Raw genomic sequence first — 13,962 nt, 5'->3', positions numbered from 1 at the left:
AAGTCTCTAAGGCCGCCCTTCCCTCTGTAGTATTGTAATCCCAAGGGGGGGGGTCCGCCTGGGGTAAGAGACCTCAATTGCAGCGTCAGTATTATTTGCTGCCTTGAGCTGTTCTCTGGCACAGGCATTTTCCTTGCAGACCTCCTCAGTGGTCAGAATTGTGTCCAAAAGCTGACTTACATCATCATAAGTAGGCATATAGGGTTTGAACACACCCAGGGACGCGGACTTGTAAAAAATATTGGGGGGGCCCGGGAAAGGTCATGAATAATAAATAAGCTCATGAATATTCAAATAAAGTGGCTCCGGCCCTAAATAGGGCAAGCCACGCCCCCCGCCAGCCGATTGGCTGGCTGGGAGGTGTGGCCAGTCGGGATTCCCCTGTTCTCGCGGGATTTCCGGCAGTGCCTTGGCAGTCGAAGCAGCGAGGCAGAAGCCCCCGCCATTAGGGCGCGCGGCTGGCTGGCGAAGGAGGAGGCGGGGGATGGCGGCGGCGCTCTGTTGGAAGGGCGCCCGAGATTATTGGGGGGGCTGAGCCCCCCCAAAAAATTTTTTGAGGGGGCTCGAGCCCCCTCAAGCCCCATGGAGTCGGCGCCTATGAACACACCTTCAAAAAGTCTAATTATTTTTGCAGGATTTTCCTCAAAGGATGGGTTTTGATTTCTCCAGTTACAGACATCTGCACTTGAAAAGGGTATATGCTGGACCGTGTAGGTCCGTTCTGCTGCCGCTCCATTAGCCCCTGGAGGTCCTGGTGGGTCATAAACCCTTCGGAGGGGCATTACTCCGACCCCACCCTTTTTCTGTGCCTCATGGGACTTATGGAAGGCTGCCCTGGTTGCTGCTTCTATCCATTCCCTCTGCCATTTCTTCCTTTGTGTTGAGGAGCATCCTGCTGCAGCCAACACGTGGGGGCTAACATCCACCTCTTCTGCATAGGGTTGTACATACTGTTGCAATCTCAAAGACTGATACTGAGTTCACTCTCTTCCCTTCTTTGCTAATTCAACCAACCCCTTTACAAATTCCTCATCATCCTTTTCTTCCTCTTCTGATTCATTAGCCTTGGGGGGTTTAGGCTGGGGGCTAGCTCCTCCCGGTGCCTGGGGGCCTGGGTCCAGGGGAGGGGCAGTTGGTGGAGCATAGGGTGGAGGTGGTTTAATGATTTCCCCCTCCTCTTCTCCTGGGTCTGGTATCACTGGGGGCTTTTCTGACTTCCCTGTCGGTCGAACTGCACAAACTGTACTTTGCCTTAATTTGATTCCCCAAGCATCATGCTTTGTGGCTGCTTTCCAGTTGTTTAAAAAACATTCCAGAGGACTACATTGGCTTGCCCCAGACCCCATTTTCAGATTCTCTGCTGCTAACAGGTTGTAAATTCTTTCACTCTCCACACATTACAGCCCTACAATCGCTCGGCCAAGGGGGTCACTAAGCCCTGGCCCACACTTGACAATTCAGTCACTAGAATATCTGACATGCAACATATAACATGACATGCAACATATAACATACAAAACACATCAATATAACATCAGCATGCAATACACAAAACACCAAAATAATTTCCCCTCTGTTCCCCTTTTTACCAAACCTTCCTGGTGGCACACCACTGCCACGCCTCTGTTCCCCTTTTTACCAAACCTTCCTGGTGGCACACCACTGCCACGCCTCTGTTCCCCTTTTTACCAAACCTTCCTGGTGGCACACCACTGCCACGCCTCTGTTCCCCTTTTTACCAAACCTTCCTGGTGGCACACCACTGCCACGCCTCTGTTCCCCTTTTTACCAAACCTTCCTGGTGGCACACCACTGCCACGCCCTTTTTTCCCTTCCTGGCTGCACACTACTGCATAACCAGGTGAGGCTGATCAGGCCTCCCTCTTTTCCCTTGGGCCCCACGCCCACGCCCTTTCCCTTGGGCTTACCGTTTTTTTTTCTGCTGCAGATTCCTTTCCCTGGCCAGTCCTCTTTCCTCCCTCGACCTGGGTCCTTGCTCCGGAGCGGTGTGGCTGGTTCCCCCCACAAATTGGCAGGGTGCGCGTGGAAGCTGCAATCACCGATCCGAGCTGTCCACCAAGGTCGAGCCTGGCTCTCTCCAGCCCTCTGAGGTGGGGCAGATTCCCGGTCAGGGAACCAAGATGTAGGCTGAGCCTAGTCCATGCCAGGGAATCGTTGGCCCGCGTCCTCAGATCCAGAGAGAGAGTAAAGAAAACACCAGGAAAGATCCTTCTTTGGAGGAAAGCAGTTTTATTCTCTGTGCACAGGAGACAGCCAGCAGAATAATTTCTGGAAGACTGACTGCCCAGAAAATACGCCTCTGCAGACTTTCTTATACCTTGAGTGGGCTCTCTCCCTCCTCCCCACGCCCTCCAGAAACTTTCCCAATCAACTGGAAAGTTTTCAACTTATTTTTAGCATGTCTATAGCCCTCTAAACAGCCCTCCCTATTGTTCCCTATAGTGTCTTTCTAAGCGTCCTGCATCCTCCCGTCTCCTCCTCCCGTCTCCCCGTATGTGTCCTTTTTATCTTGCATTCCTAAGGTAAGAAAGCGAGGCTATTTCTAACTTGCAGTCTCTGTCTTATCTTGCATTCCTTCGGGGGGCCCTTTTTGCAGGTGAAGTTATTTCTAGCTAAGAAATTGACTTAGATCCAAGGTATAGAGGATCCTTCTTAGGTACAAGGTACAAGGTATAGAAAGCATATAGAAAGCAACCCTTCTCTCTCCCTTCAAGGCAAATGCCTAAGAACCTCCAAGAATTATCCTTAGTCTGCTTTTATTCAGTTATGTGGTTTTATGCTTTAATTTATTAATTTAGGTTTCGCATAATTTTATTCAGATTGGCACAAATACATTTATTTTGTTTTAATATTTGTTAAAATAAGGACCGTTTTTCCTTTCAGCTGGTCCTGCCAAGGAAATCCCATCATTTTAAGATGGTCTGTGTTGTAGTTCTATTTGGGTGTGAGGTAAAATCTCCTGTGTTAGTTATTTCCATACTGTTCAATTTTTATTTTGAGACAGACACAAATAAATGTAACTGAAATCTCTCTGAATCGCTCCTAGTCTTGCAGAGCTGACTTAGTACATTATACTCTTTCCATGTTTTATACCATAAGTTATAAGAAATGAATAGAAAGTTATTGTGTTGTCTGAAACAGAGGAACAAATGTTGGCAACCCCTTTTCAACCAAGCTTCATTGTGCCCAACGCCAAGGCCAGTTATTTTGGCACCTGAGGAAGAAAACCCCACGAGCAATTAGTTAATTGTTAGGTAACTAACAATTTGCTGCCTTTCTGTGAGGCCAGTGTATAGGACTTGCCCTAAGAATAGACCCTGTGTGTTGTTAGTGATGGTACCCATCCTTCTGTTTTCCATCTGGATGTAAATTTCATCCCTAGCTGTCCCTTGTTGATGTCACATCTGGTCAGCAACTTCCTGCGCCCTTTGTCCAGCGCAGGAGAAGAACGTTAGAAACACTGTAGTCAGCATGACTAAAATCACGACTGCTGTCCAATGTTCTGGGTGTAGACTAAGCTCAGATTCCAAAGGCAAACAACCTCGCCAGCCTTATGGCTCAACAGCAGTAGGTACTCTCTAGTTTGAAGGCAGCAGATGGGATTCATTCCCCTACGAACGGTGTCTCTGGCTGGGCTGCTTATGCTGCCCAGGAATGACAGGATGCAATGCCAGGATGGAGCGAAATGCTTTCCAGAGGCCTAACCAGCAGGCAGATGAGGTTGCTGGCTCAGGTGTGAGACAAGAGATGGGGAGGAAGTGCAGGCTGCCAGCATCTGCTTACACCTGCTTGGTTAACAAAGGCCTTGCATTAAGGTCACATGAGGACCCGGGAGGCAGAGTCCTTGCTGATTTCCAGCGGTGGAGCATCTGCTTTGCATGTAGAAGGTTCAACCCACAGCATCTTCGGATAGGACTAGGACAGACACCTGCTTTTGAAACCCTGGAGAGCCACTGCCAGTCAGAGTAGACAGCACTAGATGGACCAATGGTTTGACTTGGTATAAGGCAGCTTCCTGTCTCCTAGCCTAACCTACCCCATCACCACCCCTCTTTTCTCCTCCTCCCTCTAGGGTTCTGCTGAGTCCTACACCAGTCGGCCCTCTGATTCCGATGTGTCACTGGAGGAAGATCGCGAGGCCCTGCGCAAGGAGGCAGAACGCCAAGCCCTAGCACAGCTGGAGAAGGCAAAGGTAAAGTAACTTCAAGCATCCTAGAGAAATTGCAAGGTAGGGTGGGGGGGATGGTTTTCGTAATGCAGCCTGCTGGGGAAAGCTATCTAGCGTCAGGATCTGATTCAGGATCTGAGTCCCATTGAGATCCATGTGAGAGTCTGTGGGGAGCAGCTTATCCCAATGGCCCATCCTCCAGCACGTAAGAGAGGAAAGTGGAGGGGGGTGTTTTGTCCCTACCAAAGAAACAACCCATCACATCCTGTACCTGCTGGGAGGGAATGCCATGGATGCGACCCTGCTTGACTCAGCAGTGGGTGGTTTTGCTGGCTCTGTGGACTTTAGGTCTTCCATCCTTCTACTCTGCCACCCTCCCTCATTTTAATTTTTCCTTTATTTCTGTGGGTTGTTTCTCCCTGTAGCTTCCTGCAACGCCTACAGCATAGTTGGCCTCCTTTACAGGTGTTCTCCGGGGGCATGTCCCTTCCACGGGTGGTCACAGCCGGTGTACAATTTGTTAAGGCTAGTTTCGTAATGCTGACTCTTGCCCACACTGCCTTACGTTAATTAAACAAGCTGGCTGTTACCAATCATTGCAATTTAAGGGAGGGAAACATTAACTACAACGATGCCCAGCTGGCTTATGGAAGCCTCAGTGGGATCAGTTAACTGACTTTTGGGCTCAGTGTTCATGCACACACAAACCAGGGCTACAAATGGATTTCAGTTGCTCCATATTTTGCTTCGACTAGTTGGCTGTCTGCCTCTGTGCTTTTGAACTCAGTAGGCCTCTACCTCTGAGCCCCTGGCAGCAAAATATCCCTGCAGGAGAGCTTCCATCAAAATGCTAAAGGGATTATTGAGCTACGGATTCTGTATTCTGGATACAATGCCAGCAGTGGGAGGAGCTGGAGCCAGCAGTGAGTAGGGCCAGAGCCAAAACCTAAAGTGGACAGAGCCCTTCCTTTCCTGCCCGCTCTTCCTCCCCCATCCACCAAGTTGCAAGGAGAAGGACAGATAATTATTTTTTCCAGAGGTCTACACAAATTCTTACAGGAGTTTCTCTTTCGTCCTTCTATTGCTGCATCTATTTCAGCTTTCTTCTCATCATCCCCAGCTCCCACCTTCCTTCCATTCCTTAGGCTCCCACTACCTGCATGAAATTAGGCCAAGGGCTACCTTGGGCCACAGGCTCCCCAACCTCGTTCTAAAAGCTTCAAATCACACTATCCATTTGAATGGCGCACAGGAACAAACTGGCAGCTAGTGCTCCTCTTTCACAGTGGTGTGATAGGCTCTAGACTCAGTGAATGGCCTTGGCTATTCTATTATCAGTTAAAATTTCCAAATCCTCTCCATAGTCAAGCCCATGCAGTGTGCATTATAGTGGTCCAGCTTGGATGCTGTTAGAGCATGGATTACTGCAGCCAGAAGCAATCTCTCTCTCTCTCTCGGGTGGCAGCTGGATCACCAGCCAGAGCTGGCAAATGAAGCTGTGTGTTATGGATGCCACTTGGACACCAAACAGCAGAACTGGATTGAAAATGATTTTGAAGCCATGCACGTGCTCTTTAAGTAGGTCATGTGAGCAAGGGGGGGAGAGACTCTGGGTCCCACTCTCCACTCCTGCAGAAGAGCAGATGGGTCAATGCCAGGAGTGGAAAATGGATGCCAGGTAATGGAGATCATGAAGGAGAGCGTGTTGATATTATGACACAATAGCCGGCATGCAGTAAAATGGGCAATCCAAGTTACACAAAATCACTTTGGTCAAATGAAGCATTCAAATGGCTAAAACATGCTTAGTCTAGCAATCAGAGATCTCAATCTTTGTTGTGTATCTTGCATGTGACAGGACCAAGCAAGCCATCCAACGTGGGATTCTGCTGGGACCTGCTACTTCCCCCCTGAGTTTGTTTGTTTGTCATTCTCTTGCCCATCCCAGCTTTCTGTTTCTGCAGAAACTCCAGTGTGTCACATGGGTGGCGCCTTTTTCCATAGGTACAACTGAGAACAGAGCATTCCAGGCAAACGTCAGCTTGATGATGAATGGCATTCTGATGGTCCCAAGGAGACTTCTGTTTTTAAATTTTGCTTTACTGTGTTCAATATCCCATCTTCTCTTCAAGGAGCTCAGGGCAGTGTATGTGGTTCTTCCCCTCTTATCCTACACTAAATACGGGAAGGGCTGTGACTCAATGGGTCAAGTGGGAATCATACAGTTGGAAGGGATCCCAAGGGTCATCTGGTCTGTGGCTGGCATGCAGAAACTCCTAGATTCATTTCTAGGTATCTGCAGGCAGGGCTGAGAAGGACTTATGCCTGAAACCTAGAGGGTCACTGGTGAGCAATACTGAACTTGGGGAACCAATGGGCTAACTTTATAAATGGTATCTTCCTCTGTTTTTCCTGATAACAACCTTGTGGTGTCAAGTCCAATGGAGAGATGGGGACTGGCCCATTGAACATCATGGCTGAGTGAAGATTTGAACCCATGTGTTTTTGGCACTAGGCTATAACTCGAACCACCGTACCATGCTGGCTTTCAGACTGCCACATGGCTACTTTCTCACCATGTTCTTCACAACTGGCTCAAGCCCATCGATGCCCATAAATCGCAGGCTGGCCAGGCACCCGCAAATTCATTTGGCTAATGGGCATGGTAACGTTTTATCACTCCAGGAGGCAGAAGAGGGAAGAGGAAGCTTGAGTCCTGCTCTCAGTTGAAGCAAACTGGCCTCAGAAAGCAATGCCGCAAAAGCCAGGGGGCTCTGCTGCGGGTTGGCAGGGCCCCAGTCCTCCTTTCAGCACACTCTGTTATGTACCCTACAGGTGTCTTGCTCCGGCTTGCCTTCCTAAGGTTGCATGTTTCTGCAACAGGTGCCACAACCGCAGAAAATTGCCCAGGGGCAGCTCAAGAAAATCCATTCATCCATCAAGTCTTCACTTAAAACATGGACTGGAAGCCGAGATGTGGGGCTTTAACCCTTGCATCTGGGAGACAGATGTGGATGGGTTATTCAAGAATGGGAAGCAAGAGGGAGTTTGCAAATCAAAGGAATTGTTATAAGTGCCTCCCCACAAACACATATACCCCAAACAAGGCATCCACTGCAGCCTATTCTATGCTTCTTTCAGGCCTCATTTCAGTAGGGAGGAGGGAGGCCCTATGGATGCCAACAAATACCTCTGCAGGTGCCACGTTGGTGACCTCTGCCTAGTTAAAACAGAGTGCACATAGCACATTTTGGGCTGTTCCTACATCTTTAAGAAAGGACCAGGATTTATCGATTGAAATCCAAACCGAGCATGGGAGCAGAGACTCTCGGGTTTGTCCCCTGGTTGTGGGAGGGGGATTGTTGGGATCTGGTTATTTAAAGTGTCATAGGGAAGGAAGGCAGAATCCCAAAGTGGGGTGGCTGAGTGGCCAGTGTAAGGGGACCATCCCCTGTGCAGTATTTCAACCTTGTGGGGATTCGCAGCTGGTCTATCCAGCATTTCCCACTTGCCTGGGCCAGCAGGGAAAGTGGTGGTGGGGAGGTCCTGCCATTTCTGCCCTCATCACACAAGCCATCCTTCCCTTCCCTGGAGCAGCAATTCCCGCTTTCACGGCAGCCCTGGGACTTTGACGGATGCAATTAGCTAATTAAGCCTCCCAATTCCCTCCCCACTTTCTTTACTGGCTCTTGGCGCAGCCTGTTGCCGCAGCAGCCCTCACAATTAGGATGCCTGAGGTTTTTTGACCGCTGGGATCTGGTCCAAACTCCTTGCTGCCAGGATGATCTGGGAGGGAGTGGCTGGCACCCAGAACATCCCTAGCTCTCCGACTCTGGGCTTTCAGCCAGCAAGTCTCATCCTTTGCCTTCATCAGCAGGTCTCGGAGCTATCTGTTGACTAGGCTCGGGTTAACTGTGGGGCCTGGGGTTGGGGGGGGCAACTCTGCCTTGCTGCTTCAGGTGGAATTCATGCCAGGAGTGGCTGCTTGCTTTCCCACCTCCTTCTCCTTGACAGTGAGATATGCAGAGCATAAAATCAGCCATTCCAGGAAAAAAGGCCCCTGCCCTACCTTGGACATTGGTGTGGCTTTTCCTCTTTGTTTTGCATCATTAGGAACATAGGAAGCTGCCTTATACTGAGTCAGACCAATGGTCTATTTTGCTCTGTGATGCTGACACAGGCTGGCAGCCACTCTCCAGGTTGAACCTGGGGCTGCATTGCAGGGGGTTGGACTAGATGACCCTTGGGGTCCCTTCCAACTCGACAATTCTATGATTCTATGACCTTCTGAATGCAAAGCAGAAGCTGTCCCACTGAGCTTTATATGTTGCTATTTTGAATCATGTCTGGTTCTTCTGCTTGCCATCAGGAAGAACGAGATGCTCTTCTGAGCATTGGAGCCCCAGTTTCGAAGTGATCTGGCGATTTCATTCAGTCACTCTTCTGGGTACAGATGCGTCAATATAGGCATGCATTGGTCCATTGGCTTGAAAGCGTTTCTTTGTAGCCAGAAGGGTCAAGAAGAACACATTCATTGATGCCTCCCTCCCCTTGCTTAGGTAAAGAAGGGTGTTTTTCCCTTTACTGATCTGTTAAAAAGGCAGAAAAGTGCATGGGGGATTTTTTTGTACCTGGAAATAAATTAAGCAAGTCGCTTTTTCTTTGTTGGAAAAGGGCTTTTGATGGGGCACAATTCACCTGTTTCCCCCCTGCTTTGCTAAAATGCTTCTGTATTTTTGTTTTGCAGACCAAACCAGTGGCATTTGCTGTGAGGACAAACGTGGGCTACAATCCATCTCCCAATGACGATGTGCCGGTCCAAGGCCTGTCTATTTCCTTTGAACCCAAAGACTTCCTTCATATCAAAGAGGTACAATGTGTCACATAGGACCTTGGTCTCCTGTCCCCCACCCCATTACTCTTTAAGTTGCGCAGCAGCTGGGCAAGAAAGGGGCTGTGAGAGGCTCTCTTGAGCATCTCCCTTCTCTGCATGGGGTCCAAATGTGCGAGCGACAGTGAGGGGTGATCTGTTGGAGCAAGCTGGCGGTCCACCCACTCACACATGCACATCCACAAGCTACAGCCTCATCTCTCCATGCCTGCTTTGGGTGTCTCACGCTTTGGATGTTTTGCCCCCTGCACTCCAGAAATACAACAATGACTGGTGGATCGGACGCCTGGTCAAAGAAGGCTGCGAGGTCGGCTTCATCCCCAGCCCCGTCAAGCTGGAGAACATGCGGATGCTGCAGGAGCAAAAGATGAGGCAGCACCGACTCAGCTCCAGGTAGGTTGGGATGAAGTGGGATGCAGGAGGAGGAGGCCGCTGAGCCACCCAGAATCCACTGCATACAGGGTCCCACATTCAGCCCCTGCCATCTTCAGGGAAAGGCTGTCTTGTAGCAGGGCTGAAAAACCCTCTTTCTAAAAAGCTCCTTGGCTTCTACCAGCCATGCTTGGCAATACCTGCCAGGATTGACTTTAGGCCACATTCACACCATACATTTACAGCACCGGGAAATGGATTCCCTCCCCCCCAATTATTCTGGGAGCCGTGGTTTCTGAAGGGTGCTGAGAGTTGTTGGAAGGCCCCTTTATTCCACTTCCAGAGCTACAGTTTGCACAGATTTATTAATCAGTTCCTCTTCCCAGGGAGCTCTGGGAATTGTAGATTTGGGAGAGGAAAAGGAGGCCTCCTGACAACTCTCAGCACCCTTAACTGCAGCTCCCAGGTAGTGTCCTTGCATAGCCAACCTTCCTCCACAATCAAGAGAGCTAGCAACTTGCTTTCATCAAAACAAAAGAATTCCGAGGACTTTATCTACATTGACCTTAAGAGGTTTTGTGTTAGAGTGAATAGATGTCTGCCAATTCCAGACCATCTTTCCTCCGGAGGCCTGTGGCTCTTTTCTGAAACGTCCTCTCCAGAGTAAAACTAAAATGAAACGGACATGCATCCCACTAGTCTAACACACCCTGACCCTGACTGCAAAATGTGGATCTTGAAATCCATGTGGAAGTCTCTCTAAGTGGATGCCTGATCCTTGACCTAGCCTTGTCTGTCCGTTGAAGACAAATGGGAGGCCACTTCTGCCTTAGCCTCCATGCAATTTACACCAGTTCAACCCTATTTCATTCTTGTAGTCCCCATGGCTAATGCCAATTCATTCTGTGTAGTGTCTAAGGGATGGGACACCTGACAGTTGATCTAATCTGAAACTGGAGTGTAGATCTGTAGTGCAAGTCCACTGTGTTAACGGGGCAGAATGCCATGTTGATGGATGTACATCCAAGGACTATGAAGCCTTACTGGGATACAGAAGTTTACTTTTTTTGCAAGTGAAAAGGTGCTGAGCATGGACTCAGAGGCTCTTCCCCCTTGCCACAGCTCTTCCCCACCCCAAAACCTCTTCCTGTTTCCCTGCTTCACTTTAATGGCTCTTCTGTCTTGCAGTAAATCAGGAGACAACTCCACCTCCAGCCTGGGAGATGTGGTGACTGGCCCCCGGAGACCCACCCCGCCTGCCACTGGTAAGGCTACTCACGCCCAACAGAGAACGGCATAACTGCCACCACCATCCCAGATGGATACTTTTCCATCTTTCTGTGGGGCGAGGCGTGTTTGAAGCATCTGAAGGGCATTGCTCACCTGCACCTGCAACAGAAAGAGGTGGTCGTGTCAGACTCTTCCAGTTCATCCTGTAGATGGCGGTGTCCTATTTGAATCCTCTCCCACTTTTTTTTAAATAAAAAAATCTCCTTGCTGATCAAAACCTAATGCAGTGGGGAGAGGAGGTTCCAGTCCAGCCTGCTCCCTGCTGTGCTAGTTCCTCCCCCCCCCCGTTGCAAAAACAAAACACAGGATCCCCACATCTACAGTCTGAAGCGGTACAATCCACACCATCAGTTCAGGGCTCTACCACTTTAATCCGTGTACAGACAAGGCCTAAATTCTGTCCTTATAGCCACATGGCAGGCTTCTCATTGCCTAATTGCTGCCTCCTTCTCCCCCGTATGCTCATATACTGTGGCGATTTGGAGTTTTCCATTCCATTCCATTTATTTATTTATTTATGTTCCTCTTCTGGATACACGAATCAGTTTATTTCTTTTGTTTCTGGTTGTTCCTCCTCGTTTGTTTTTCTCACCCTATTCCATTAGTGCTTTTCATTCTTTGGTTGCTGTTGTTGTTGCATTTTTCCCCTGTTTTGTTTCCCCCCCCCCTTTCCTCCCCTACCTTTTATCTCCTTCCTCCCTCACCCTCCATCCTCCTCTCAGGTACCTTGGACATGACTAACTTAGCTTATGACCCAGACGCCCTTGACTTAGAGGAGGAGGAGGAGGCCACCGAGGAGAACCAACGAACCCCCAAGACTAGTGTTAGCAGCGTCACCACGCCCCCCTCCACCACCAAGCGCCGCCCCTTCTTTAAGAAGGTAATGGTGCCCCCTCTTGCCTCGCACCTGCTTGCTGTGCCATCCTAAGTATGCCTGCCTGTGTGTGTAGGCTTGTTTCTGCCCAGAGATCGAGCGCTTTCGTGCAAATGATGGGGGTGATAGGAGTGGCATGTTCTGGAAGTGGGTTTGTGGTCCTGATCTCCCATTGGCGGAGAGCATAAGCTGGGGGGATGCACATTCCGAGCCGATTTGCTGCATATTACGAGGAAAAGACCAACGTGTACTACGGTTATAAAGTGTATACACGATTGTGTTTGTCACCTGCCTGAGCATACAAAAGGCGTGTTTCAGAAGGGTATGTTCCAGTGATCACACATTCTCCATCCTTGTATGAGTTAAAAGATGCATTGGCAACCAACTCATACCCTCACTTGGGCTTTGGTGGAAGATGTGTCCGATATAATGTGCTTCCTTCCCCCTCTCCCCCCTGGCCTTACGCATCCTGAGAAATCTAGTAATTGAACAGTGATCCCTCTGTCCCCTGGGAAGGATAATAATGTAATGCTCTAGTAATCCTCTTCATCCAGAAATGACTGTGGGCAGGATTCCTGCATTGCATTGGGTTGGACCTTCCAACTCTACAATTCTATGATCCTCCCATTTCTTTTTCCCAGTGTAAACTCTTGCAAGTCACAGGTCCCAATCCCCCCCATGGGAAACATGCAATCGGTATGTTCCATGTGTCCCTCCCATATGTGGATAAAGGGAATGCTCCACTTCTATAATCCATTCTGTGGAAATTATAGCAATGGAACGTTCCAGCATGGGAGCGAAGTGAGTGAAATAGTCAAGCCCTTCGCTTGGACGTAGGACTGCAGCGCCCCATAAGAAAGCATGAATATGGGATGTTCCAGTGGCTTTCACATAAGAGGGGCATTCCTCCTGGTGACCCACACTTGCCCTGTAAATTCCATCCAGGTATGGCATTTGCCTCCACAGGCCCTTCTTTACCTCCTTGCGGATCAAATAGTGGGAGGAAGTTGTCCGGAGGGAGGCTGGTTGCTAAGCAACCTCAGGGTTCAAGATGGGAATCCCCAGAGGGCCGAACTGTATTTTACACTAGGAGCCCAAGGGTGCTTTGCAGCAGAGAAGGGAGTGCTTTCCCTGCCAGCCACCTTACGCCTGAAACTTCCCTCCGCAGAGTTGCAAGGATCTGAAATACAGGTGGATGGGAAGAAGTTTGTCTGGGTGGAGGGGAGCTTTGAGTGTAGAGTGGCTGGCTGCAAAAGTACCAGGGCCTCTCTCCAGCACCACTTCTTCCCTGAAAAGTGCCTCCTTCCTGACAGCTCCCTGCGGTGGCAAAAGGAGCCACCAGGCCAATCACGTTGCCAGCGGTGGCTCTGGCCAATGTGTCATTTGGGTTTTGAGAGGTTCATGGGCATGCCACCATGAGCCACGTCTGTCCACCAGGGTGGGCCAGGACAGCATGGAGGAAAAGGACGCAATTCTAAATCAAGGCAAGGTTGTTCCCTGCCCAAACTCTGAAAAGCCGCCACCTTTCTGCTTTTCTCAGCACTAGTTTTCTCTCTCTCTCTTGTGCCTTGCCTGTGCTTCCGCTGGAGTGAGCTGTCAGTAACACGCATGCCTTGTTTGTTTTCTCTTGCCTGTCTCTCCTTTCCCCTCCCCTGTGTCCCCACCCCGCCCATTAATGGCGATCACTGGACATAGCCAAGCAGAAGCAGAAATCGGTAAGTAAGCTTACGAAATAATCAGATGAGATGACAGCGGTGGCAGCTACCTGTGGGCCCTGCCTAATCCCAGCAGGCTTTTCCCCTGCGAAGTCAGGAAGCTGACCATGAAACCCCAAAGTTTGTGTGTGAGATTTGCTCCCCCCCCCCGCCCCCGCCAGATACAGGCCCCTGTTTCTTTAAGGTAAGCTCAAAAGCAAACCTTGGTTGCAGCTGCACGAAGGTCTTCTTCTGTTAGGTCCATCTTGAATGTCCAGGCTAGTGTTGGTGTCGGATCTGGAAGGCTGAGATCCCTCAGCAACCCTTCTTCCTGCCACCCACAACTCAGCTTTCCTCCCCCATGCCCACAAAATGAAGGTGCTGTCTCCCCTTTAGAAGAATCACTGAAATTGCCAGGCTTCCAAAAAACAGTGGTGCCTGCAGCCTGGATCTGGAGCAAGTCTAATGTCTTCTTCTCTCTCCTTTCTTCTCAGGCGGAGCATGTGCCACCTTATGACGTGGTTCCTTCCATGCGGCCCATCATTCTTGTAGGCCCATCCTTGAAAGGGTATGAGGTGAGGCATTTAGAGAGTTCATGGGGAGAGAGTTAGGGCATGCAAAGAAAGTAGGGCTGAGGGGCCATGTGCTTTCC

General features: G+C 49.7%; 1 protein-coding gene across 7 annotated transcripts in view; it reads left to right on the top strand.

Moving 5' to 3' along the window:
• Positions 1-13,962, top strand: part of CACNB1 (calcium voltage-gated channel auxiliary subunit beta 1) — a 53,530-nt gene that overhangs the window by 25,039 nt on the left and 14,529 nt on the right. For 5 of the 7 annotated variants that reach the window (XM_083472209.1, XM_083472212.1, XM_083472207.1 and 2 more), the window contains 6 exons: positions 4,094-4,213; positions 8,937-9,059; positions 9,337-9,473; positions 10,641-10,717; positions 11,465-11,622; positions 13,805-13,885. In XM_083472209.1, coding sequence (XP_083328335.1) covers positions 4,094-4,213; positions 8,937-9,059; positions 9,337-9,473; positions 10,641-10,717; positions 11,465-11,622; positions 13,805-13,885 — 696 coding nt within the window. Of the gene's footprint in view, positions 1-4,093; positions 4,214-8,936; positions 9,060-9,336; positions 9,474-10,640; positions 10,718-11,464; positions 11,623-13,311; positions 13,332-13,804; positions 13,886-13,962 lie in introns of all 7 variants that reach the window. The other 2 variants (XM_083472211.1, XM_083472208.1) reach the window with 1 other exon arrangement.

Source organism: Podarcis liolepis (genome assembly GCF_965112155.1).
Source record: "Podarcis liolepis genome assembly, chromosome: 13".
NCBI classification, from domain to species: Eukaryota; Metazoa; Chordata; class Lepidosauria; order Squamata; family Lacertidae; genus Podarcis; species Podarcis liolepis.
This window is presented reverse-complemented; position numbering and strand designations above follow the sequence as displayed.